Source organism: Bos grunniens, chromosome 26 (assembly GCF_055505025.1).
Source record: "Bos grunniens cultivar Pamir isolate PY7600 chromosome 26, Bosgru_T2T1.0, whole genome shotgun sequence".
NCBI classification, from domain to species: Eukaryota; Metazoa; Chordata; class Mammalia; order Artiodactyla; family Bovidae; genus Bos; species Bos grunniens.
In genome coordinates this window covers 34,104,351-34,132,153 of record NC_141190.1, presented here as the reverse complement: position 1 = coordinate 34,132,153, position 27,803 = coordinate 34,104,351, and the positions used below count along the sequence as shown (strand labels likewise).

The window sequence follows — 27,803 nt, the reverse complement described above, 5'->3', positions numbered from 1 at the left end:
TCAAGCTTTGGCCGTTGCCTACCCTCTTGACATTGTCCCCGTCCTCCTGACCCCATCGAGCGCAGCAAGTTTGTACCGGCCTCTCTGCCTTCTCTTTTTTAATGGAATGAAGTACACGCAGTTGTATTATCCATAACCCTTGGTTTTAACCCCTCTCCCTAAAACTCCTGAATCACTTAACACAAAAGCTAGGATCATATGACTCACGTCTACTGGTCACCCTCATCTTGCCTCCCTGCCTCCTCCCACCCAAACTAAGCACCATTTTTAATCTGGATGATAGGATTCCAAGCCGTAGAATGATCTCATGGTATACTTACAACAGAAAGCATAAAAAAGAGAAACATAGCTTTAGAGGGAAAATATTTAATCTATTTCATGAAAAAAATGTACAAAGCTTTAGAAAAGAGGCATTCGGTTTCAGTGTACAGTCTGAACACATTCTGGTTTTCTATAACCGCGTGAATTATACACTTCTTTTGAGTTGGTAATGAAGGCCACTGTGCTCTCATTCCAAACCATCTTAACACATGTACTTAGAGTCACTGAAAAGACTTGAAATAAATGTAGAAATACAGTGTTGTACAAAAATATATTACTCTATCTACATGAAATGCTTACAAATGCAGACCAAGTCAATTCTTTTAGAACTCAACCAAGTCTAATACATGATCCTGTGAACTGGATTTCAATTGCATCTTTTATCTTTGAAGAAAAAATAGACATAATCAAACTCTTGGAATGACAGAGATGAAGTCAGCACAGCAGACCAACTCTATTCTTAAAGATAAAACCACAACTTTATGCACACACAAGAGGGGAAGAGTCTGAGTTTTTAAAACTTGACAAATTTATGAAATGTTACAATTTGAAAGTGATTGTGTGTATATGTATGTATGTATATGTGTATGTATGTGATATATATGTATCACAGCACACTTTGATTAATCCATAATCCACATGTCAAGTAATGACAGCAATTAAAGCATTTCTAAACTGGCTCTCAATGCATCCTAACAGTGAAAACTTCAAACTTTTACAAAATATTAACCTATGTATAACATAATTAGAAACATATACCTGAAGTAGAGTAAAATTGATTTTAAAGTCATGTAGCACAATGTTCTCCTTCTTCAGAAACTGAAATAGTAAGAATTTTAGAAAAAAAAAATTTACCACAACAAAACCGATCTACTATACCTGTCATTTGTGGAACCATACAGCTCCTCGTTGACACTTCTACAGACACTACTGTTTGCAAAGAGAGGGAAGCCTAAGGTGTGGAGAGGATGTGGCTGTGTACTCCTACAGGTAAATTTGGGTGATGAACATCAGAGGCACACAGAGAAAGTACATTCCAACTCCACACACACACACACACACTTGTTAGCATCTGAACATGTAATGAACACAACAGGTAGCCCATTCTGCACATGCTCACAGAACAAACACATTTCTGGTGGGACTCAGAATAGTGATGACAAAAATCTAAAACTAGAAGATAGTTCCTAGACTGAGCCCTTCTTCATTTTCAGAAATTAATGTGTCTATTTTTACCCTTCACTACCATCATGTATCAACTGTTTTGCCCTATATACCTTAACACATACTTATGAGCATAGCACACTAGATATTCAAAAATACTATTTAAACTGGTTCTAGTCAAATTTGAGGATTGCTTTTTTTTCCCTCTCAGTATTATGAGGCCTCATTTCAAACATAAATATGTAACCCAGTATACTAAAAGCAAAAGGCAATAAATTCTGCTGTCCCTTTAACTCATAAAAAAAAACCTGACAATTTTGCTTAATTCTGTATTATTGAAAAACACCAGGTCTGAAAGCTGCTCCTTTAAGGGGAAGGCATCCGTACCATGCCCTGACATGTTCCAAAATGCCTGCGAGTATGTGGCTGTCCAGTGCTTCACCATGCTTGTTCAGGGCTTTTCAGGATATGGTTGGTACAGGCCAGGAGGTAGATTTGGAAGTACTTACAATTCTTTCCTTTTGGTCATGGGGCTTTCAACAGAATAAAATGTCCTTTGGTCCACTTGAGAGCGACATGCCAATGTGGAAAAGGGACATCCCAAACAAGGAATAACTATAGCTAGGCTAAGAGTCCACAGGTATCTAGGGTTCCACTTTCCAACTCCAACTTTTGACAAAAACTAAACCAAATCAGCACACTCAGAAACAAAGGGGATGCAGTCAGAGAGGCCGACCACGCTGCCTCCTGTTCTGCTTTTCCCAGGCTGTGGTCAGACTGGCAGCCCTGGCCTAAAGCAGCTAGGCTGACCTGCAGTCTAATAATACATGAAAGGGCCAAGCTGTGCAGGGCAGGGAATACACACAGGAGGTTAGTCCCGCCTCTAGCTCTTAAGGCCATGCTTTCTATCATCCTACTGCTAGGAAAAGAGGGGGTGGAGACACACTTTTAAGTAGTCAGGACAAAATCATGATTTATGGTTACTGTGAATTCATTTAAATAAACTATGTGCCACTAGAAGAGGAAAAAGGAGGAAATCTTGGTGATTAACAGTTAATTCTACTTGTAAAGTGTAACACTCCCATCTCTTAAAGTTGATGTACATTTCCTGATAGATTTCTGATTTGGAATTTTATAACAATATTAACAAATTCTAATAATATTTAAATTAGCAGATGATAAATGAAAACCATTTACATTCTTGTATCTGGATGCTCATGAATCATAATCACCGGTAGGCAGCATTCTACGTCATATCTTTTAATAGAACCAAAAGCTGGAATAATAGGGTGATCTGGTGAAAACTTTACTAGAATAGAACTGCATAGATCTTGAGTCTTGGGGGGCAGGGTGGGATGAGGTCTATATACTGCAGTAGTTATGAATCAAGTAGGCAGATGATTCTGTGTGTTAACAGATGGGCCGAGTATTATGTTTCTATAGCTCACTTTGGTCATTAAAACAGTTATTTTCTTAAATATGAACAAGCTTTCAAAAGTTTGAGACAGTCCTGTACTAAGAATCCAGTTATACTTGTGACAAGGTCTTATAATTACCTTCTGAAGACCAATTAAAATAACATTGTTGGAACTAATACTGAATGGCTAGTTAATTCTTTAATACATCCATCTGCCAAGAAAAACGCTTGATAATATCTGAATTTAAGAAAGAATGGTACATAAAATCTTCTGGAAGAGACAATTATACAGACTGTTCCAAACCCTGAAGGATAACTATGTATAATGAAAAGTCCAAAAAGCTGATATTAATTAAATGGATTTACTTTAAACGTCAAAAACAATCACTACTAGGACTTTTGAAGTTCTTTGGGTTGATTAGTTACTATATATAACTATGGAAGATTTATGCTTAAAAAACAAACAAACACTTTTAAAGGCAGGCATAGAAGCATGGTGGTTGAGTAGATGCACCCAGGTTCGGCCAGCCCTAAATGTCTGATCTCAATTACGCTGGTCTAAGTGCTTACCACTTCTTTGTGTCTCAGTTTCCTCATCAGAGAAATAAGGAAAACTAGAATCTCTCTAATAAGGTGGCTGTGAGGATTAAATTAGTTGATACACAGAAAGCACTTAGAAAAGTGCCAGGCACATAGTTAGCACTGAATAGATTTAGCTATTATTCTTATAACTTTTTTCAAATACTGCAAAGGCTTAAGAAAGCATTCACAAAAATAAATACTCTTAATCCCAGTTTGTTTGCACTCTACGTCTAGGAGTAGAGCTAGAAATTAGTAGGAGATCTGTGTTCAAATAAAAGACCCATCACCCACTAGTCACTCAATCATTCAGCAAAACTGGCTGAGCAACTGCCTGCCCCGGGCACCCCCCAGCATCAGGCATTACTCGGGGAGTGCTGAACTTGAGACATGAAGCCAACATTCTAAAGCTGCTTCCTCAGTGTAAAACGGACGTAAGATCTACCTGTCTGATTCGTGAGGCGAAATGCATGAAGGCACTTGGAATTCCGGCTTGGGAAAGCACCATCAGTGGATATTCCAGGAACATGGTTTAGGGTATGTCTGGACTCTCTCAAAGGAAGCTCATCAGTCATCATTCCAGGTCTTAAAAAAGTTCTTAAAACTGTAGGTTGTTTCTTTATAACATGGTTTATAAAACAGTAACATATTTATTATAAAACTATTTCTCTTCTTGAATCCCAGCACTGCAGAGAGTATTAACATACCACACAGTTGGTAGAGGAAGTTTCCTTTAGAAACTGCAGTTGCGAAGAAAGTGTGAAGCCATGTGTTTTATGGTCATAAATTATTATCATTATTATTACTAGACCAATAACTGGCAGTTCCATTATCTACTAATTGCTATACAAATACTGTTTCACTGAGCCCTTACAGCAACCCCATAAGGCAGGTATAGTGACCCCATTTAATAGGGCAGAATCCAAGTGACTGCAAAGCCTGTGTTCATAAACACTATACTACATCACACAATAAAATCACTAGCAGCAAAAGCCACAATTATTTTTGTCTCCACCAAATCACAAACTGAAGAGAACTGGTAGATCAAAGAGCTCTAAACTGAGTTCTGACCTTCCGTGATAAAAGTGACTTCAGAAAAAGTTAGTATATACCTAGTGCTTACTGTTCAGTTCATTTTAAGTCTTTAAAAGCATATTCCCGTTCTTTTTTTTAATAACCCATTGTTCAATTAAAAAAAACAGAAAAAGTAGAAAATATTCACAATTCCACCATTCATAGTCCACCACATGACAGTCCCTCTGCATGTATTTTCATGCAACTCATGAGTTAAGAAATTCAGTTTTTGATGACTGTTCTTATGTCAAATATAATGGTTAGACTGTTTCTAATCGGCAGATATAAACTAATACTAAATGTTGGGCAAGTAGAAAATTACTATATTACAGAGATATGTATTGTTAATGTCTTCCCAAATTTTCCAACTATGAAAAAGCAAGCAGAGAGCAACTTATCTCAGTAGTACCATCTCCAGAGTATACTGGCCATGTGAGAAATTTAGTTGATCTTTGTATCTGTGTAAGTATATAGACATGTACATTCATCTACATATACTAAGCTTTTGGGGGCTGTGTTAAAATTTATAGCTTTCTGCAGGCCTGATAATACTATAGGTAAATATATTATTACAATAGTTTAGGAGAAAGTTGCTTAGTCGTTGAACTTTGCCAAAGTTACACTTATGGGTGATTAAACTGTAAAGTTTTCCCTTGTGGACAGGTTAAATATTTGCTTGAGCATTTCCAAGATAACCAAAATTCTTTTCAGAGATATCAATTCTGACTATAAATTCAGAAAAGAAAATTTTACCATTTGTGAAGTGATATAAAGAATGGTAGAAAAAAACAGTGACAGAGAAGCAGAATAATTTGGGGCAAAGATTCCAGGTATTGCGTCTAAGTGTATATAATGCCACATCACTGGCAATTTGATTATGGTGACTAACACTAAAATCGTTTTTCAAACTATCACTGAACATAACTTTTGCTTTTCTTCATGCCATACATTTAAAAACAGAGTCAGGAATCACAGAAGTTTTTAAAAATGAACTTTCTAGTGCTTTCTATCATGTAAGAGGTTTATTATGTTAGTCATAAATTCTAAGAACCTATTTATATTGCTTAGCATGACTGACAAAAAAAATCATGTAATCTGTATACATAATATTTTGAATGTGAAAAACAATGTAGATTACTGGCTGGGTAAGAATAAGAATATTCAATAGAACTGTAGTTAAAAATCAAGAAGAGCATAAGCTTAATACTAACAGAAAACTCTATACAGACAAAATGAACATTAATATATTCTAGAAATGTTTTTGGATTTTAATGTACATGAAAATATATACTGTGTGTAAGTTCATGCATAATACTGCAAAAATAATTATCAAGCATTCCTGAATTAGCAAGTTAAAAGTGTATATATTTTCTTCAGAGAGTGAAACTGTTTATGTCCTTAAATAGGAAAAAATTAAGCCAAACTATTTTCATTCTGTCCAGCTGGAAATGAGAAGTATAATAATAAAATGAGATTTTAAAAATGACTATGGCCTATTCTCCATAAAACAGAATGTCAATATTATATATTCTTTTATTACAGAACATTTTTTTTAATGGAGAGAAAAGGTTTATGAAGTACTTATATATAATTTTAAACAGAATTTCTTTTAACTTTACATTTATTCTTCTCTTTAAATATAGCTTTAGGAGGCTACAAATTAAATAGTCATGATCTATGCATTCCCTTACTTCATATTTAGGTAATCTGAAATAGTATGTTCAAAACTGTATTTCAAAAGAATATAAAGATATGGGCAGATGATTATGCTTAAAATATTACAATTCAAACAGCACTGGTTTTGAAGCAACAAGGCGTATTATGCTATATTGTCTATAAATATTTACTGAATAAGTATGATTCACCTGTTGTTTTTAAAATCTTGTAAGCTGATTAAACCACAAACATGTGGAATCAGTTTTGGTAAAAACAAGCAGAGTCTTTTAAAATAGTTATAAAGAGAAAGCATCACGGAAAAAAAAAAACCTTTCCAATATCTTTGGGTGACTATTTCTTTTAAGGTTAGAAAAAACACACCAAAAACAGGATCATCAAGTCACTGTATGTTTCAGCCTTAATATTTTAAAGTAATATATTAAGATATACTATACATAATGAAAGCATAAAAGTGCTTCATATTGAAATTTTCACCTTGAAGGCTTAACAGCTATTTTTTAAAAAATCACAATAATGATAATTTAAATTCTCAATATGGGAACCAAAAAAGCCCTAAACCTAGCAAATCTGCATTTAATGCTTCAACTGAAATGTAAATTTCTAATACAACATATATACCCATTTGCATCGGACTCAGCTGTAACAATTAATTCTTTACCATTAAGTGGTGTCACATGCAGTAATGTGTTCTGAAGTCCCTTTCTCTTTGAAAGTCCTAATATTTCTAAGGAGTCATTCATTACTAAGACTGTTCATTCATTACTAAAACTGTTCATTCAGAAAAATGTTAAAAGGAGTCTGTATATGTCCTTAGAGACTCTAACTTTCAGAAATATAGAAATATATTTTCTGTAAATAGAAATATACAGAATATTTAACATACCATTAATAATGGTGTGCTAAAATAGCAAATAATTTATAACCATAAATATATCTCAAATGAGAAAATCACAGAGGAGAACAAGGAACATTTTTACCACCTAGATGCTCTTTAAACCACTACTGTGATGAAGACATTTTTTTTCTTGATCTAAAACAGACCCTACGCCTTGAATGGCAGGTGTCCTTATATCAACACGTGGACTGGATCTTAAGCTCTGTTTAAAGTTACTGTGAAATTTACACATTCAGATGTGCTGCTTCATAAAAGGTAAAAAAGTTAGTTAAAACATTTGGTATCATTATTGTTATCAGTAGTCACTGAAAATTATCTCATGATAATATTCTTTCCTGTAACATGGACTTAAGTCTTGTGCCAAGTAACAGCACAGATTACAGAATCATGGTTCAAATCATGGTCAGTGACTTCGTTGGTACACAGCCGGAATGAAGGAATTTGTCTATAATAAATAATTAAATAAGGAGCATACTTTATTTTAATATCAGGTGCTAGAACTGAACTGGGTTTCTGGGTACCCGGAGGCAGAAATAAAGTTTCTTTTCATAAATTACAGTAATGGTGGGGAGCAAGAAGAGGTGGCACTGGGTTGCTAGCCAGCTTGCTAAAATATATACTTGAGTTCCACTGGAGGTATGCAGTCTTGCTGTGTATCAGTTATTTGTAAAGGCTGACTGAACAAAATTCCCTTCATCATACAGGCACTACTGTCTGAGCTACAGTAATAGAGAAATACGCTGATAGACAGAATGGCCTCAAGTGATAAACAATCTCCAGGAATCTGCAGTGAGATTGTTGGTTGATTGGAAATGCTTTCTATCTCTCCAGATGGTATCTGTCCTTGAAGAAGCCATTCATTGCCTAGAAAATAAAGACATAAATTATTAAGACTGCATAAGAAATTGAGTAGGAAATCAGACAAACTTTACAAACACTAGATTTACTCAACTAACAATATTTACTGCTGCTGCTAAGTCGCTTCAGTTGTGTCCGACTTTGTGCGACACCAGAGATGGCAGCCCACCAGGCTCCCCCGTCCCTGGGATTCTCCAGGCAAGAACACTGGAGTGCGGTGCCATTTCCTTCTCCAATGCATGAAAGTGAAGTCATTCAGTCGTGTCCGACTCTTCGAGACCCCATGGACTGCAGCCCACCAGGCTCCTCCGTCCATGGGATTTTCCAGGCAAGAGTACTGGAGTGGTGTGCCATTGCCTTCTCGAACGATATTTACTGAAAGCCTCTAAATGCCAGGCATTGTGCTCTGTGTGAGGGACACAAGATATAAGTCCCTAATCTAGCCATCTTGATATCAAATTAAAATTCTTTCTTTGAACACTGCAAACATAAATATAAATTAATTTTTATTGAAATCAAGACGAATATTACAAGTATGGTTATAGATTTAAAATGTGGTAAAATTAAAATGAAAATGTAGAAATGAAACCTATTAATAAGTCCTAGAAATAAACATAAGACACTTCAGAAAATAGTTAATTTTTACCAGATAAAAGTATCTAGAAATATAATATGCAAACTACAAAACAAACTAGGGAAAACAAACGTATGTACAACTCTGCAGTGACTTTCCATTAAAGACAGTGATGAATTATTGACTATCCAAAGGAAATAAAAAAAATTGATTTGTTTTTCAGAAACAAGTAACACTGCATACGTTATTCCAATGGACTCAGTGTAAAAGACAAGTCTTTGTTTACTTCATTTTAATACATAAGACTCCTCTGAGAGTTAAATATATAGATCATCTATACAACAAACATCTAAAAATCACTAAAAATCTGTCTTCTAGTATTAAAGTTTTTAAAACGTCTTCAGTCACCCAATGCCTTCTCTCCAAAGGAATGTGTGTGTCACTCTGAGGAAGCACATACCTAGGCTAACAGCGTTAGAGGGGCTTAGCTATTAAGAGCCAGTGTTTGGGAAATGCAGGGCATGCTTTCCTGCCATCTGAAATAGAACTGAACAAAATCTAATGACTTACCAACAACTCAGGGCTATCTGTACAAAAACTGGACCATCTACTGAGCAGTGATGAAATTCTATGTCTGTTTTTTTAGCTTCTCTTTCTTTTTTGACCTCAGGATGAGTCAACAGACCACAGCACCTGTCTCTACCTGTGCTCTTCATCTCTCCTTTAGTTTAGTGCTTCTAATATTCTGTTGATTGAAAAATTAAATTTGAGAAAAATATATCAAGTAAGAGTAAGGAAACTGTGAAAGGTGAGACTCTAAAGAGTTAAATGCAGAGCTTTTAAACATAATTCTTTTTGAAGTCTCTGGACTTCTTTGCTTATTTCTGCACTGAGGAATATGTTTGATTTTGTTATACAGCAGATTAGTAAGGGAACTTATATGTTAAATGAAAACAGGAAAATAATAAATTATGCTATTTTAATGTCCAGGTTTAAAAATAAAAGTGTTTCTGTAGACAATTTTCAGATACTTCACATGAAGGATTTGTGAAGCACAATATGCCCTTGGGGCTTTTATACTGCCATTTATTTATTAATTTATTGGCTTAAAACCTTCCCATAAATGCTGGCAGCTTTAAGACTAGACCCACCAAAATTTAGTTAAAAATCAGTGTTATGGTCTCTAAATAACAAGCCAAGAATAAAAAATGTCCTTTAATCACAGGTTTACAAATGTATCCTATAAAATAATATACTCAAAGACTTAAATTATTAGGATTCTTGCTTGAAAGTTTATTTGTCCCTATACCAAAACAAATTGTTTCCCTGGTGGCTCAGCGGTAAAGAATCTGCCTGCAGTGCAGGAGATGTGGGTTTGATTCTTGGGTGAGGAAGATCCCCTGAAGAAGGAAATGGCAACCCATTTCAGTAATGGCAACCCATTTTCCATTGCTTGGGAAATCCCACGGACAGAGGAGCCTGGAGGGCTACAGTCCATAGGGTCACAAAGAGTTGGACATGAGTTGGCAACTAATGCACAATACAATAAAAACAGAACCAATGCCTTGGATAAGTGTTAAGATGACTAAGAATTTTCTCTATAGGTTATTTCATTTTCCTTTAACACTATCTATACTTTGTACTCTAATAACTCAATATTAGTATCATTAACTTGTGTAACTGACAAAGTAGAGTGAAAATAAGCATGTTAATTTACCAGTATCCTACTTAAAAATAATGTTTAATTTCACGGAGAGAAATTAAATTAACATGATCTCCCAGTGATGCAATGCTTTCAGACTAATGGACCTAGGCAGAACAGCTGAACTGGCAGTCGAGGACTTGCTCTAAACTTACTGAGGAGTGAATGGCCAGGGTCTGAGCTCTCTTCTGCCCACAATCCTAGCTCCAAACATCCGCTAGTGCCGCATGGCTCAGAACTCTCCTCTGCAGGGAGTGGATGGTGGTGATCGTTTCACAGGCTCAGTCGGTCCCTCCAGAGCCAGCACAGTTTCTTCTGGCTAGCCTACCAAGAGCTCTCTGCTCTCTTGCGTGGATTCCACGTGGGCAGTTGCAGGACAATAGCTGCTCCCCTGAGAATGTACCAAGGTGTGTGTGTGAGCAGGCATGAGAGAGGTGGAGTAGGGCAGGAAAAACTGAGTGAGAACATGTGCGAGAGCACGGAAGGCTCGGACAGAAGAAGATCACTAGAGACAAGACGTCAGAATTCCATTATGGACTACAACTATTTCACTTTGAAATTACTGCCTACTTTGTTGGAGACGCTGGAAAGCACTGCTATAAGACAAGCAGTATACCAATTACTTGTAAACTCATGAAATAAGTTCACACTGATTCAAATACACACCCAAATCTTAACATAATTTACAGTAACTGAATACTTTGAGAAAAGGCTCAAAGATCACAAATTAGACAGTGAGGACAAAGGCTCTGCCTGGATTCTAATCACAGTAATTCGTTTGTATTCAATTACACATCCTCTTCCAACAATGTTTTTTCTTCTACTCGAATGGCATACTTTTAAGCTATGGCTTTGGCATTCATTTTCTTGTAGCAAGCAAGTTAATGGGGCTCAAGTGCTACTCTGGGAATCTCTGGAGAAGAAAACACAGATTCAGGCTTAATAACTGGTCTCAATGGACATGAATCTGAGCAAACTCTGGGAGACAGTGAAGGACAGAGAAGCCTGGTGTGCTGTAGTCCATGAGGTCACAAAAAGTCAGACATGACTGAGCAACTGAAAAAGTCAAGTCTTAATGATACTACTGAAATAAAATGAACAGCAACTGAAAGCTCTAAAGTATTTGACAAGAAACTATCTGGAAAAGTGAAAGATAATAAAACAACCAAAGAACTGAATTAGAATCTGTCAAGTTATTTCAGTTAAAAACAAGAATTAAAAAAAAATTTTTAAATCATACTCAAGGGGGAAATCTAATTCTTTAGAATCTGTGAGATTTAATGGTATAGTAGTAATCACAATTAATACTGGATCAGGACTTCGGAGAACTTCTGATTAAACTACTTAGTAACTGCACTCTTTTTTTTAATTTATTTTTAATTGGAGGACAATTGCTTGACAATGTGTTGGTCTGTGCTGTGCAATGTGAATCAGCCTAAGCATACATGTATTTCCTCCCTCTTGACCCCCTTCCAAGCACCCCCCACCCTCTAGGCTGTCACAGAGCTGCTTCCTTGTGTGTAACCTTGGCTGGAGAAAAACCACTTCCATGTGGACTAGACTGACTTTCAGTTCATGACAGCCAGCCTCAAATGCAGCCTTTCAGCCGTTCAGCAGGCATACTGTATTTCCCTCACGTAGTCACCCTTTCACCCTTCGGACCCTCTTTCTTCAAACCTCCAAAACCTTCTCCCCATCCCCTTCTCACTCTCAGCTTGATGGTCACACTCCCCAACATATTAATACTAAGAAAACAAGCATGCAGAAAAACACTTCTGCAAGCATTCATCTCCACAACTTCCTAACCAGATCTCAGGGTCACACCTGGAGCCTTCCCTCCTTACCATGGAAATGCTGCCCACTTTCCTGGCAAAGACCAGTTTTCCACCTGTGCACTCGAGCCCATCTTCTCTCATATCTTCCTAAAGGATATCCACGGCTACCACACATCATCTTTTCTCTACTGATCTTTGCCATCAATAACAGCAAACACACTGCTCTCCCAACTCTGCTTTCCCCTTCAAGCAACTGCTCTCTTTCCTGTTATCTTTTTAACTAAACTCCTCAAAGAGCTATCTACATTTGCTTTCTACAGTTCCTTTCTTCTTTTTTAATTTGCTCTCATTAGGCACCTCTTTCATCATTCTGAAATAGCTCTGGTCGAGGATATAAATTAACTATAATGTTGAATCAAAGATCAATTCTTAGCCCTTATCTTAGCTCATCTATCAACAGCACTTGACACAGCTGATCACTCTCTCCTTAAAACACCGGCTCTAGAAAACGACCTTCTCTGAGTTTTGCCTGCACGTGCTTGCTTATTCATTCTTCAGTCTCCTGTGAGGGTCCCTCTTCCCTTCCTTGATCTCTATGCTGTACTGTGCCAGAACAGAGCCACCAAAGTATAACCTAGGGATGGCTGTTGGTCCTCAACACAATGTGTTAACTCAACACAATGATAAGTTAAGTGCAGAAATGAAGAGTAAGGTTTGGAAGCTTCTGTAACATGCAAATGTGTAACTGGTGGCCTTGAGTGTTATATGTCTTTAGAAAATTAAGTTCATTTCAAGCACTAGTAACCCTGGAGCTAGTTTGAGATGGAGTGGCACAATGGAAGGGCTTCCCAAGTAGTGCTAGCAGTAAAGAATTTGCTTGTCAATGCAGGAGACGCAAGAGATGCAGGTTTGATCCCTGGGTTGGGAAGAGTCCCTGGAGGAGAAAATGGCACTCCATTCCAAAAGTCTTGCTTGGAAAATCCCACGGACAGAGGAGCCTGGCTGGCTACAGCCCATGGGGCTGCAAAGAGTCGAACATGATTGAGCGACCAAGCATGCACACACAGCACAAAGGAAAAGTAACTAAATTAAGAACTAGCAGAGCTGGGTTCAAATTCCGTCTTTTGACCTAATTAAATATATGCCCTTAAGCAAATAATTTTATCTCTTTCAGCCTCTAGTCTCCTCATTTATAAGAGGCTTAGAACACAGGGTGTCTTTTGATGCCTTTCAGTTCTAATATGCAAGGACCTATTTATTATTCAGGACCACAAACAGTCCACCTCGTGATGAACTTGCCTGGGAGCAAATGGCAACAATTATGATTACCTTTGGGTGAGTTACACAGTTATTAATAAAGAGAGAGAAAGAATCTCAAAGACTAAAGAAAACTGCTAAAGCGGGGTTAGATCTGGATCTTTCTGTGTTATAAGACCCCCTTCAAATCCAGCCTAAATGTACAGTTAAAGTATCACATAACAAATGAGAAAATTTTCTAGATCAAACATCAAGAATTCATAAAATATTTGCATTTGCAAAGGTTACTGTCATACCTTCAGCTGACAGAAACCAGCAACTGGAAGCTCCCTCAGTTAGCTTTGTTCCTGATGGGAGGTCTAATCTCAGCTTGAACTGCAGAGTCTGTCCGGGAGACGCAGCCACAGGGGAAAGTCTAATGCCTGGAGCAGATTTAGGTAGTTTGGGTAAGGTCTTTGGTTTTCCTGCTAGACAAGGACCATCCACCACAGCATTTTCAGATCTGAAGACTGGGAACTAAAAACAAGAAAATCTGTTTTCTAAAGCACAAGTACTTTACAGTATTGTAGACTGAGAGAGCTTATTTTCAGACTTCAGTACAAAAGTGAGGTTCAATGTCAAGGAAACTTGATTGCCATTTTCTTCTGAATCAGAATGCGTTTACTTAGACTTCCTCATGATTATTTTATAGGTTCAAAAAAAACTTCATCCTGGCCAAAAGACCGTCAACATTTATGAATGAAATGGAATGAAATTAATTGTTTAATATGTTTATAGATAGCAGGAAATTAAAACTTTATCAATTTAAATGCAGTGGATATAATATACACTCTCTTATAATCTTCACTGCCAACTATAAGACATCATTCATCTCATATCAGAGATCTATGTCATGAGAAACGAACTCATTGTTATGATGGCAATCTGTGTTTTTATTTTAAAACACATCTTGGAAATTCCTAGAATTTTAGATAAAGAACTCCTGCATTTTCTGGACAAATGTGACATAGAAAGGGGTAACTTGAAATTTTATTAGAGACCATATCCATATCTTTAAAAGTAGAATGTATTTAAGTTTCCTCTCATCTTATTTTTAAGTCCTGAGAAATGTGGCTTCTAGACCTTTCTTTAAAGATTATTTGGTAATGGATTCACCATAGGAAACAAAGATTACACATCAGTCTGAGGATTGTTTAAAAATTAAAAAAAACAAAACACACTCAAACAATCCAACCCACATAGTTTGTGTGTATCAGTATGTCCATACATTTAAAAACAGATGAGTCTTTTTTCTTCCTTTTCTGAAAGTTCATCAAATTCTCTCCAACTTCTATTGTTTTTCTCAAACACTCTTGGCACAGGTGGAATTTTTATTTTAAAAATAACAGGACATCCTTGGGAAAGGCACCCACTCACTACTCTGTCTATATGCTTCACTTTCACCACCAGTGCTGGCCGAACCAAAAGTGCCTCAGCTGTTGCTAGGGATTTCAGAACCTTTCTTAAAATGATGCCCCTTAACTTAAGGATTACTTACCACGGAAACTGTTTTGGTTTCTAAATCCAACACTTTAATTTGATGGTTATTGGTGTCTGCCACATATAATAATTGACCGTTCTCTCCAATACACAAGCCTCCTGGTTCATTAAAAGTTGAGTCGGTAAAACTGGAACCGATCATATTACTTGCATTACCGGTTCCTGCTAGTGTTGTACAGTTTTTTGTTTTTGGATCCACAACTTTAATCTAAAAAGGACAGAACAAAAATTTATTTATCTGAAGCTCAGTTTCACATTTGTGGTATGGAAGAGTAACATATTAATAGGGAAGGCAGAGAATTCCTGATTGCTATTAGTTTTCTTAATAAACATCAGAGAAAGAACAGACACTTCCATATTTTCTCGAACAGCCAAACATTCAAATTAGTCTAAGGGGAGATATTTCATCCTGAGAGCTAAACACTATAAAATCCCCAGTTACGGTCTGTCTTCTAGAAGCAATCTTTGAAAAAATTATTTCATGTTCTTCTTTTCCCTCACAATGGGACACAGTTGAACTGACCTCCTTCTTAGGAATATCTAATACTGGCTGAGGATTTGCTACTTATGTTAGACGCTGTGATTCCTGTGTTTCAATTACGTTAAATTCATAAGCTTCTCATCACAAAATACTAATATTTATGTTCCAATGATTTTATTTTAAAAATGCATAGTAAAAATAAAATAGACAAAGAAAACAGAAATGTTGATGAAAACGAGTTATTTGCTAACAGGCACGGCAAGTATGCAAAGGCTCAAAAATGTTCATTTGTTAACTGACATATTAATTTCCCTGTTACCTGCCTTCTCCTTATTTACTGAAGATGTTACTCAACAGCTTTAGTGGCTTGCAATTCCCAATTTCTAGCTATCGTCATTGGGAATTTGTTTAGTCCTTTCCCCAGCTCAGAGTACTAACACATCATTTCTGCAAAGAAAGGACCAAAAAAGGAACAGAAAGGCTTATGTACAGTTGTCAAAGACTGTTATTCCTCCCTACAGTTTAGAGTGGCAGTTGTAGGAGGCTCACAGATCTTTCAGCATTTTAAATACCACAAGTGAAAAGCAGGGTATTATATAATTCTGTCAAGACTCACCTTGTGATTGTAAGAGTCTGCCACATACAGTAAATTCCTTTTCTGGTCCCAAGTTACTCCAAGTGGATGCTGAAGCCTTGCATTGATTCCTACTCCATCAACATCACCAAAAGCAAATAAATTCTTTTTTTTTTTGAAAAGAAAAGAAACAGCATGTATTAAAATTTTTTCACAGAACTTTGTTAGGGTATAAAGTGAAAATTCAGATGGCTGTACATGCTACTGAAGTTAAAGGGGGAAAAGTCTGATTTCATATAAATAGGGTTGGGGCATTTGACTGAAACTAGAAAAAAAATGACAGAATTCTGAACCTGATTTTTAATTTGTGGTTCTAAGGAATCTTATTCACAAAAATGGCACACCTGATTCAGGTCTACTACTCTGGAGCTCTTTCCACCCTCCTGCCAAATATCTACTCTTCATTTTCCCCTTGCTCAGTAATCACAATTTTATCCTTCCTTCCTCTCGGAAGCCTTGACATTTATACAGAATCAAATCAGATCAGTTAGCTTTTCTTAGGTGGTTTTGTTACTTGTGCTTCTTTATAGCCATATTTCCTTTGGTTTGACTTCCATTTTAACATGGGTAAGTCCAAGAATTTTCTCCTTCCTAGGTCTTATTAACTTCACAATTGAGAAAATCACAAGCTGGCTTAACAGGCACACGGCGCAGAAGTGCTCTCGTTACCATGGGGTCTCTCTCCCCTCCCACCAGGTGCTTCACTGCTCCGTCTTTCAGCGACACGGTCCTCACTGTGCTGCTCTCGCTGTCCGCCACAAACAGGCAGCTCCAGGGACCCTCGGAGGCCAGAGACAGACCTGAAGGCTGGGCAAAGCCTGCCTTGTGCGGGTACGCGTTATTTCGATTCTCTTCATTTCCACTTCCAGCAAACCGAAGGCAGGTTCCTTTTTTTAACTCACTGAAGAAGACAAATTCACAGGTGAAGTGTCAACACTGTTACACTGACCCAGTTTAATTATTAAACAAATGAATGTAAATGATGAAGCCAAGGGTGATAGCATTATATATTTTTTAAAAAATCTGCTGATCTTGACCTAGTTAAATTGTGCAAGTAAGCTTTCATTGTGGTTTTTCTAATCATTAACTTATTTACCCACTGTATAGGGACCTTTCTACCTTTCTTTTTTTTTAAACATACTCAAAAGTGAAACTATTCTCAATGATTAAACAGGAGATCCCCGACAAAGTTAAAAATACATGAATAAAGATCACATCACTGATGGGATAGTTTTCCTCCAAATGATGAGAGGCAGGTACAGCTAGATCCCACCTTTACATCCTGGTCTCTTCTTAGCTTCATGCAATATTAGATTCTGAAAGGGAATTAAAAAGATCCCACTCTTGCCTGGAAAATCCCATGGACGGAGGAGCCTGGTAGGCTGCAGACCATGGGGTCACGAAGAGTCGGACACGACAGAGCAACTTCACTTTCACTTTTCCGTTTCATGCATTGGAGAAGGAAATGGCAACCCACTCCAGTGTCCTTGCCTGGAGAATCCCAGGGAAGGGGGAGCCTGGTGGGCTGCCGTCTATGGGGTCGCACAGAGTCGGACACGACTGAAGTGACTTAGCAGCAGCAGGTAATCTCTTCTAGCTCTTGAAAGTTCTGAGCTTAAATTTTCATTAAAAATATTTTATTTTCTTGCACATAGAGACCAGGCTTCCCTGGTGGCTAAGTGGTAAAGAATCCACCTGCCAACCAGGAGACGTGGATTCAATCCTTGGGCTGGGAAGAGTCCCTGGAGTAGGAAATGGCAACTCACTCCAGTATTATTGCCTGGAAAATTCCATGGACAGAGGAGCCTGGCAGGCTACAGTCTACAGGGTTGCAAAAGAGTTGGACATGACTTTGCGACTAAATAACAAAAGATATAAGAAGAGACTAGCAAAAAGAATTAAAAGAATCATTTGTGAAAGATGGGTGTTCATTTTAAAGTAATAATATGACTTCGCTGCTTTAATCAATTGTACAAATCCATTTCCTATGTATACTAGGGAAATTTCTATTTAAAGGACTATTGTAATGATTTCTTTGCAATATGGAGAAAGTTTTATACCTTGGTTTCTAAGTTTATGTCAGAGGAACTGTAAGGAAGACATGCTAGTGTCTTGTATTGAGGGGAGGGAAGAAGCTGACTTGGGATACAAAACAATGAGAGACTCTGTATCATTTTCTAATACTGTAAAACATTCAAAAAAAAGTCTAAAATGACCATCAGTCACTTACTGGTTAATATGACCCCAATGCTAATGTAGGTAGGGAACAAGGAGTGGAAGCAAAGGGATAGAAAATGTATAAATACAGCCATTTATTAAAGGCCTATTTATAAGTAATAACAAATATGCCAAACAAAGGAGTTAAAACAATTTTACAAAGGAGTTCTCTTGATAAAAGCTAGAAATAGTGGGGAGAAACAGTAACTTCTAAAAGTTCAGTAGTTATTACCCCTTGAAGGTCAGTGACAAATAACACATCCTTGAATATGTAATACAAGTCAGTGTGATCAGACTGGAGACTTTTCTATTGTGAACGCGTGACAACTCTACTTAGTGAAATTTAGACCGCTCTTGACCGTCTAGGTCCAAAACAGTCATCATTGAGAACAACGTAGTCTGGTCATCTCCGCTGCTTCTTTTTTCCTCATCTATGTTGTTGGTCACCTCACTATTCAGCTTCTGTCAGCTCTGGCCTGGATAACAGCAGTGGCCTCCTCCTTGAACCTGTCTGTAGTGTTGCCACACTCCAAATGCTACCAGTGTTCTTTCAAAAACACAAATCTTATCACATCACTTCCCAGCTTAAAACTTCCTATAACGTCATGTAGAATAACTTTCAAATCTCTTAAATTCTAAGGATCTGGCTTCTACTGACATCACAAGGGTCATTTCGTGCCTGGAAAACCTCTCCCTTCTGAACTCCTTCCTACCCTCTGTCAGGTTCAGTCAGTAGCTAAAAAGGAGGTCTTAGTTAGTAGCTTCTTCTAGGAAGTGTTCCTTTGATACCTCAAATTTCATTTATATTGGATGTTCCTCTTGTTTATGTAAGAGACCATACCATTTCATCCCTACAGCAAAGCATAGTGCCTTGTTTGCTTAATAAATATTTTTCAATGGACGATTAAATGCTGCTAAACATCTGACAAAGCAACACACACACAATTCAGAATATCTGGTATTCTGGATACCCTCTCTACTGATAAAGGTAACTGAAGTGACTGGCACTTACTTTCTACAGTGATTTGATAGGCTTTATGGTCTATGAATTTCATTCATTTACTTCCGCAGACCTTCACTGAGCTCCTGTCGTGCACCAGATACTGTGCTAGGTGCAGGGGACAAGAAGTGAATGAGAAAGGGCCCTTTCCTTAAAGAGGCAGTCTAGTGGGAGAAAATAGCTTTGTAAACAAATAAGTGCAAACAAAAATACAGAAGTTGAGAGAGAGAAGAGGGGAGGATGGTGGGGTGAAGGGTGAGAGGGAGGGAAGAAGGGAGACATGGGAGGGGAGGGGAAGAGAAAGGCTGGGGTGTTAGAAGAAGAGGAAAGGCTTTACAGGAAAAATACAAGAAACTTTGTAGAGACACTACTTTTCCATCTTTATACCCCTGACAGTGGCAGCAATGCTACCTACATTCACTGCACAGGCCAGGCACTAGGCTGAGCTTTTCACACATATTAATTCTCAAAACAAAACCTATGAGGTAGATATAAATAAGGAAAACTGAGGCTTAGAAAGTTAAAGTGACTCTCCTAAGCTCATGTAGATAAAAAGTGGCAGAGCCAGGCTCAATTTCAGGCCTGACAACAAAACCGGAGCTGTTCACCATTCTTCCATGCAGTCTTCAAATATCTGAATTGATCAGGGATATTAGAAATATGTGTTAAAAGATGTTTCCAGTTCTCTTCGTGAATGCCTGATGAAACTGCTCTTCCTAAGCTACTCAAGGTTGGGTGTGGTCCTAAGACATACTTGGGCTGATGAAACGTAAGTAGAAGTGATATGTTACTTCTGAGGAAAAGTTTTCAGAGTCAGTGAACACCTCACCACCTCTCTCTCTCTGCCAAGACAACTGGCAAAGCTCCAGATGGCGGCTGCTGCATCAGCTTGGGTGGCAGAGTAGTGCTCCCCCTGCAAACAAACCTTGTCTTAAGCCACCAAGAACCAGAGCCGTTCATTATGGCAGCATAGCCCCGCACATCCTGTCCAGCACAGTGGGTGTTACAAGGATGGAGACTTTCGGAAAAGGAATTCTGTGAACGCCATGTTTACCCAGAGAGAGATGTTACCACTTACTTTTTCTTTGGTAATCTGCCACAGTCCAGTAAGAGTGCCCATATCTGATGAGTCCCTGCCATGGCTATCCACAGAATGTTATCTCTTTGGACCTCTGGACCTTTATGAAAAGAAACAGTAATTATCATATATGTATCTGATTAACAAACACCCCCAGTTGTTTCAGAAATTTAAATTAAGGGAGACAATAGTATGTATACAAATCATCTGATAGAAGGAAGTAAAAACATTTGCAATGTTTTAAGTCATTCTGGAAATTTTTCCATTTTCCTTGTGAAAGGTTTACTTCTTTAGACTTAAAAATAAAAATATACATTCACAGAAATCCAAAGTATTCTCAGTAGCAAAATGTCCCTCTACATCTCTGGGCATGATGTTTTTAAACATTTGATTTCTTATTTTATGTGACAAGAAATGGCTTGATGCACGCACTCCAAAGAAACTTTGGCAGTCAAGAACCTAAATTACACGCTTCAAGAATACAGGAATAGTTCTTTGAACAATTTCTCATGGAAGAATTGTACCTTTTTATAGTTTAAGAAATGTATATTTCCACTACATATTAGCTTTTAGGCTTAGACTCACATCACTACTGCTATTTAAAAACCTACTGTTTAATTGCTCTGAACCTTTCTCAGAAAGATATAGTTGACATGTAATAAAGCTAGGAGTACAATGTATTATACCTGTTTTCTAAAATTAATAAATAATTGTTTTTTAAGACTGATATTACAACTTATTACAATGTGACAAGGCTCCATTTCGAAAATTAATTCTATTGTTAAAATTTTTAATTATTTTAATTTAAACTGAATTCTGAGTCTACTTTTACATGTAGTTGAGATATTTTCACTAAAATAATTTGGTCAGATGTATCTTATGCTAAAAGAAATATCTTGGTAAGATTATTTTTTTTACTTTCTTTAAGTTGTTGTGTCCAGAAGAAATTTTTCTTCATTAACCTGTATTATTTTCAAGTGTATTTCACAGCAACAAAAATAAGGTGATGATCAACAAATTGTGGTGCTGTATGCCAAGCACGTTATAGAGAATATTACCCAAATCTTCTCAAAAGCCCTGGAAGACAGGTAGCCCTTTACAGAGGAAACTGAGGCTCAGAGAGGTCATGTAACTTGACAGGATCACAGAGCTAGTAAATGAAGGAACTGGAATCTGAACCCAGACAATCCAATGGAAAATTCTATTTAACATGTTGCTGCTTTCTCTGTTAATTGCTACCATAGAAATCTAAAGGAAGATAGTTTATTTCAATTTAATTTTTCATAGTCAAATACTTTTATAAACAAAAACTGTATTAAAAGTGACAACGGCATCCATATGCTCTGGGGACTCAGTCTCTGCTTAATCACTTTAAAACTAGATCAAAAGCTCTTCATCATTATATTCTTATTTTATTTTGCCCCTGCCACGTGAAGACAAAGCTTAGAGGTGACCTTCTATAAGCCAGAAGAGAGCTCTCACCAGAAACCAATTGTGCTGGCACCTTGACTTTGGATTTCTAGCCTCCAGAACTGTGAGAAAATAAAATTCTGTTGTTTAAGCCACCCAGTCTGTGGCATTTTGTTATGGCAGCCCGAGCTAAGACATTCCCCGTGAATAGAAATGAGACAAGGAGATCTGCTATCAACACTTATGTAGCATCATATGAAGGTCCTAATTCATACAAGTAAGAAAAAGAAGCAAAAAGCATAAAGATTGGAAATAAAACTGTAACCATTAGAAGGTGACATGGGTTTAAAGCCTAACTTGGCCCAAGAACTGCCTGGTTCCTACACAAGTGAAAGATCAAATCGGGCTCCAACTTCTCCAAACAGGCCAGTCCAGCTCATCTAGGGTTAGGCCAAAGCTTCAAAGTGATACGAGTGTGAGCCTGTTTCTTCTTGGTCTCTGTGTACTTATTTCCTTTAGAAGCTAGGGGTATGAAAAAGAGTGCAGAAGCAGAGGCTGTGTCAGACTGGGATTCCGGAGTTGACATGATTCTACATATCAACTGATGAGGATAATGATGGGGGGTGTGGTGATGAAAAGGATAACCATTCAGAACACTTCCTAGTTTAAGGCACTGAGCTAATAATAAGCCCTTTACATGGATTATTTCGTTTAATTTGACAACATTAGCAAGTCTTGTTATTATCATCTCTATTTTATAAAAAACTGAAATTCAAAGGGGTTAAATAATTTGTTGGTATTCACACAGCTAAACCTGGAATAATAATATTTTAGTGAGTTCAACTCCCTGGTGGCTCAGATGGTAAAGAATCTGTCTGCAATGCAGAAGACCCAGGTTCGATGACTGGGTTGGGAAGATTACAGGGAGAAGGGAATGGCTACACACTCCAGTATTCTTGGAGAAAGCAATGGCACCCACTCCAGTACTCTTGCCTGGAAAGTCCCATGGATGGAGGAGCCTGGTAGGCTGCAGTCCATGGGTTGCAAAGAGTCGGACACAACTGAGCAACTTCACTTTCACTTTTCACTTTCATGCATTGGAGAAGTAAATGGCAACCCACTCCAGTGTTCTTGCCTGGAGAATCCCCGGGATGGGGGAGCCTGGTGGGCTGCCGTCTATGGGGTCACACAGAGTCGGACATGACTGAAGCAACTTAGCAGCAGCAGCAGCACCCAGTATTCTTGCCTGCAGAATTCTACTGACAGAGGAGCCTGGCAGGCTACAGCCCTTGGGGTCACAAAGAGTTGGACAGGACTGAGTGACTAACACAGCAGCACACAGCAGTGAGGCCAAATCCAGATTATCAGTGTTATGATCAGAATGAAGGAACTGCAGAAGGGAGCTTGTGCTTTATAAACACCAAGTCAATGTGATAATATTCAGATACAAAAATACAACTGTTTTATTTTATTAAAATAAAAACACATTAGTCACATTATATAAGATTTATTCCTCAAAACAAAATTGTTTCACCTGATTAGAAGATGTTATTTTAGAGCATAATAATGGAAGTCAGAGATGCATATTATCTAAGCTGTAAATTACCAGACAAGCATACTAAATAGTTGGATTTCAATCATTAAAGGTCAAATAAGTACAGCTAAATTTTTATCTAGGGAAATGCTGATTAAAGGGCCAAGGAAGGTTAATGGCATTCAGGCATACTATCTTTCCTTAAGTGATTTAAAATCAGGTAAAGTCTGAATTACTTAGAGACTAGCAGGGGATACTGAAAAAAAATTTTTTTACGATAAAAAATAATTCCTGGGCTATTGTCTTGTATGAGTAAGAATCAGCACAGATTTAATATGCACATTAGAAACATGGCAATGTTTCTGCTGAAAAATGATTTTATTGGAGTTATTTTTAATTATTTAGTGGATGACAAAGTTCTGACCATATTTAGAGTGATAATCAAAAATAAAGATGAAAAAACTTTGGCATAAATGTTAATTATTTTCATGCTTTTATCACTGTAACAGCATAATTGGGTTAAATATTCAGGTACTAGTTAAAATACAAACACACACATTTACATATTACATATATATTTAAAATAATCAGAGGTATTTCAAATCCCTTTCCTTAATGTCTTCTTTAAGTGTGCTGTTCATTATCTGAGTCTCTTGGGGGAGTATATATTCAACTGTATATTTATCTTTTATTTTCCATTCTCTGACCTATTTTATTTCCTTTTAAGATTTACTTTTTCTTTAAATATGCGTATGAATAGATAAGTGTTCATTATAAAGATTAAACAGTAAATAAATATCCATGTGCATACCACCAGCTCAACAAAAGGCAGTATTATTTGAAAACCTCCTGCATCCCTTTATGAATATATCATCCTCCTCTCTACCAGTCTAAAAATGTTTTTTTATTATATTCTTCAGTTTTTAAAAATTACCATGTTTGAATGGCTCTCTCATTGTATAATTAGTCTTGCTTGCTACTGAACATTCTACAAAAACGGAACATTTTTCTGCTCAACAGATTTCCTAATACTCATCCATGCTGCTAGGTATGGCTGTGGGCTCTTGTTTGCACTGCACAACAGCTTAATATATGAAGATATTACAATAAATACAACCTATTTTTCATGTTTTCCTTCTGATAATTCCACCCTCTTTCATATTCCTAAATATGGTAGAATTTCAGAAATATTCTATATAATTTTTAAAGTATTAAAGAATTTAATTGTTTACAAAAACAATTCTTCTTAACCACAATCCCTGTCAAACTGCATTTAATCCCTCATTTGCTTAAACCAGTTCTACAATTATATAACTTAAATGTATATGAATCAATTCAACATGAATGCAAAAGGGAAGCTATTTCTCTGAAAACAAAGTTAATACTTTGGAAAGACTCAATAAAGGCAAGTAGCTAAGTCAAATTATTAGTGAACTAGATGTGGAAAGATAACTGGAAAGAATAGCTTTTAAAAATTTCAGTCCTCAGTTTATTTTGCAGGTGTTTAAAAAAAACTCATCATGGTTTAAGGACACCAAAATAATACATAATAAAGACTGTCAGGGGACACAATGTATATTTATAGTTCTTAAAAGCATTTTTAGTTTTACGATTCTCAGATTTAACAATTTTTTTCCTTTATGGATCACTTATCATAGCCAATCACTTCAATAAAGGATTCTACTGGATTTATTCACTTCCACTTTTATTTTACAAAGTATTTAGGTAGTTCACAAAGAAAGAAACCCTAGTAAGATAAATAAATTTAAAATAATAAAATTGAAGCAATAGGTAAAGAGAGAAGGAAAAAAAGATGCAGCCATACTAATATTAAAATATGAATGTCATGTTTCCATTATACTTTGCTAAAGACAAATCTAAGTTTCCCAGAAATTAATATAACAATGCAAACACGATATTTAAATCATCCAGGAGCTTAAAAATAAACTTGATACTGAGAAAAAAGTATAATTATCTATAACACAGAAAAGAAATTCTCTAGTAGATGTTCAGAGAGATTAAGATAGTAACTAAAATTAGCAGCAAGCCCTTACAGTAAAAACAGTTAACAGTCCCATAGGACTGTGTTTTGATGAAATATAAATATGAAACATATAAATAAAAATGAATGTAAGATACATTGATATGTTAAAATATTTTTAAATGAATGATATGATGCCAAAATATAGTTTAGTAAAAACAATTGTAAGGAGAGGAAGTAGTCTATGATCCAATTTCCCCATACCCTGACAAAATACATTAATCCAGGATTATATTTCAGAGTGATTTAAAGCAGTGGTTCTAAAAATGATTTTGGGTAACATACCACTTTGAAACTCTGATGAGAATCTGACCAATTCCCCCCAAACCTTAAGTAGAATTTCTGGGAAATTTAAGTACTTCACAAAGTCTAACCACAAATGCCTTGGGTATATTAAGACAAGGTTAAAAACTCTTGTGGTTTAAAAAAAAAGAAAACTCTTGTAGCCATTGTGATTACAGGACATTCCTACAGTATTTGAAAACCATTTACTGTTAGCATTTGAAAGGTGCTGAGCTTATTTAAGGTTATTTAAATTCAAGATTATTCCTCTTGCCAAGTATCTGGAACGGAAGTGATTTTAAGTTCAGCTCAGTTCAGTCGCTCAACTGTGTCTGACTCTTTGCGACTCATGGACTGCAGCACGCCAGACTTCCCTGTCCATCATCAGCCCCCAGAGTTTGCTCAAACTCAGGTCCATCGAGTCAGTGATGCCATCCAACCATCTCATCCTCTGTTGTCTCCTCCTGCCTTTGATCTTTCCCAGCATCAGGGTCTTTTCCAATGAGTCAGTTCTTCGCATTAGGTGGTCAAAGGACTGGAGCTTCAGCTTCAGCATCAGTCCTTCCAATGAATACTCAGGACTGATTTCCTTTAGGATTGACTTGTTTGATCTCCTTGTAGACCAAGGGACTCTCAAGAGTTTCCTCCAACACCACAGTTCAAAAGCATCAATTCTTTGGTGCTCAGTTTTTTTTTACAGTCCAACTCTAACATCCACACGTTACTACTGGAAAAACCATAGCTTTGACTAGACGGACCTTTGTTGGCAAAGTAATGTCTCTGCTTTTTAATATGCTGCCTAGGTTGGTCATAGCTTCTCTTCTAAGGAGCAAGCATCTTTGAATTTCATGGCTGCAATCACCATCGGCGGTGATTTTGGAGCCCCAAAATATAAAGTCTCTCACTGTTTCCATTGTTTCCCCAGCTATTCGCCATGAAGTGATCAGACTGGATGCCAGGATCTTAGTTTTTTAAATGTTGAGTTTTAAGCGAACTTTTTCACTCTCCTCTTTCACTTTCATCACTTTCATCATTAATAGGCTCTTTAGTTCTTCTTTGTTTTCTGCCATAAGGGTAGTATCATCTACATATCTGAGGTTATTGATGTTTCTCCTAGCAATCTTGATTCTAGTTCGGCATTTCGCATGATGTACTCTGCATATACGTTAAATAAGCAGGGTGATAATATACAGCCTTGACATACTCCTTTCCCAATTTGGAACCAGTCCATTGTTCCATGTCCAGTCCTAACTTGCTTCTTGACCTGCATACATATTTCTCAGGAGACAGGTAAGGTGGTCTGGTATTCCCATCTCTTTAAACTGTTAAGTTAAATGCAGAGCCACATGCTTTTAATGGTGCTTCCCAGGTGGCACTAGAGGTAAAGAAACTGCCTGCCAATGCAGGGGATGCAAGAGATGTGGGTTTGATCCCTTGGTCAGGAAGATCCCCTGGAGGAGGGCACACAGCAAACCTCACTAGTATTCTTGCCTGGAGAATTCCATGAACAGAGGAGCCTGGCAGGCTGCACTCATAGTGTCGTACAGAGTTGGACATGACTGAAGCAACTTAGCATGCACGCGTGCTTTTAATGATCTACTGAGCTAAGGTAGCACTCATTTCCTTTCTAAAAACTGAGCCTAATAAAGATATAAGCCTCAGCACATCACTCCAGTTGGAAGCTGAGGGAGTACTTGTCAACAGAGCCAATATTTTCCTTGGAAAGCAATTTAGGTACACTCTCAATATGAGATAAACAACCAGAAATTCCATGCCATAAAGCAGGACCGAAAAATTTTTAGCCTAGAAAAATATGCAAGTACTCTACTAAATGAATCCAACATAGTAAAACATCTGGTAAAGTACACCCTGTTTCTAAACAATATAAATTCTGATTATAGGCGAAATTAGACAGTGTGTGTCTTTCTCTGATACATTCATGTAGTATAACACCTTCTAGGTCCATCTATGTTGTCACAAATGGTGAGATTTCACTCTTTTCTATGACTGAGGAATATTCCATTATATATAAGTATTATTTTTTTTTAAACTACTCAAAATAAGCTATAATTTTTAAATTAAAATTTTAATAATCTAAAAAAAATCCCCAGTCATTTCTTGATTTGTTTTTCACATGGCAGTAAATAAAAAGGACACTGTTAAACAGTATACTGCATGAATAACCTTTTGAAATTTTCAAACTATAATCCTTCCAATTTAAGAATATTCAGAACTATCTTAATCGAAAACTGCAACTAAGATGAAATTCTTTAACATGAGAGAAATATATAATC

General features: G+C 36.9%; 1 protein-coding gene across 6 annotated transcripts in view; it reads right to left on the bottom strand.

Annotated features, from left to right (window-relative positions):
* Positions 1-350: 350 nt before the first annotated feature.
* Positions 351-27,803, bottom strand: part of NHLRC2 (NHL repeat containing 2) — a 62,084-nt gene continuing 34,631 nt past the window's right edge. For 2 of the 6 annotated variants that reach the window (XM_086377075.1, XM_086377078.1), the window contains 6 exons: positions 20,243-20,342; positions 16,617-16,848; positions 15,930-16,052; positions 14,831-15,040; positions 13,590-13,809; positions 351-7,991 (listed from right to left, as the gene is read on the bottom strand). In XM_086377075.1, coding sequence (XP_086233201.1) covers positions 7,735-7,991; positions 13,590-13,809; positions 14,831-15,040; positions 15,930-16,052; positions 16,617-16,848; positions 20,243-20,342 — 1,142 coding nt within the window. In that variant the 3' untranslated portion in view covers positions 351-7,734. Of the gene's footprint in view, positions 7,992-9,129; positions 10,653-13,589; positions 13,810-14,830; positions 15,041-15,929; positions 16,053-16,616; positions 16,849-20,242; positions 26,832-27,803 lie in introns of those variants that run through there. The other 4 variants (XR_015155137.1, XR_015155138.1, XM_086377077.1 and 1 more) reach the window with 4 other exon arrangements.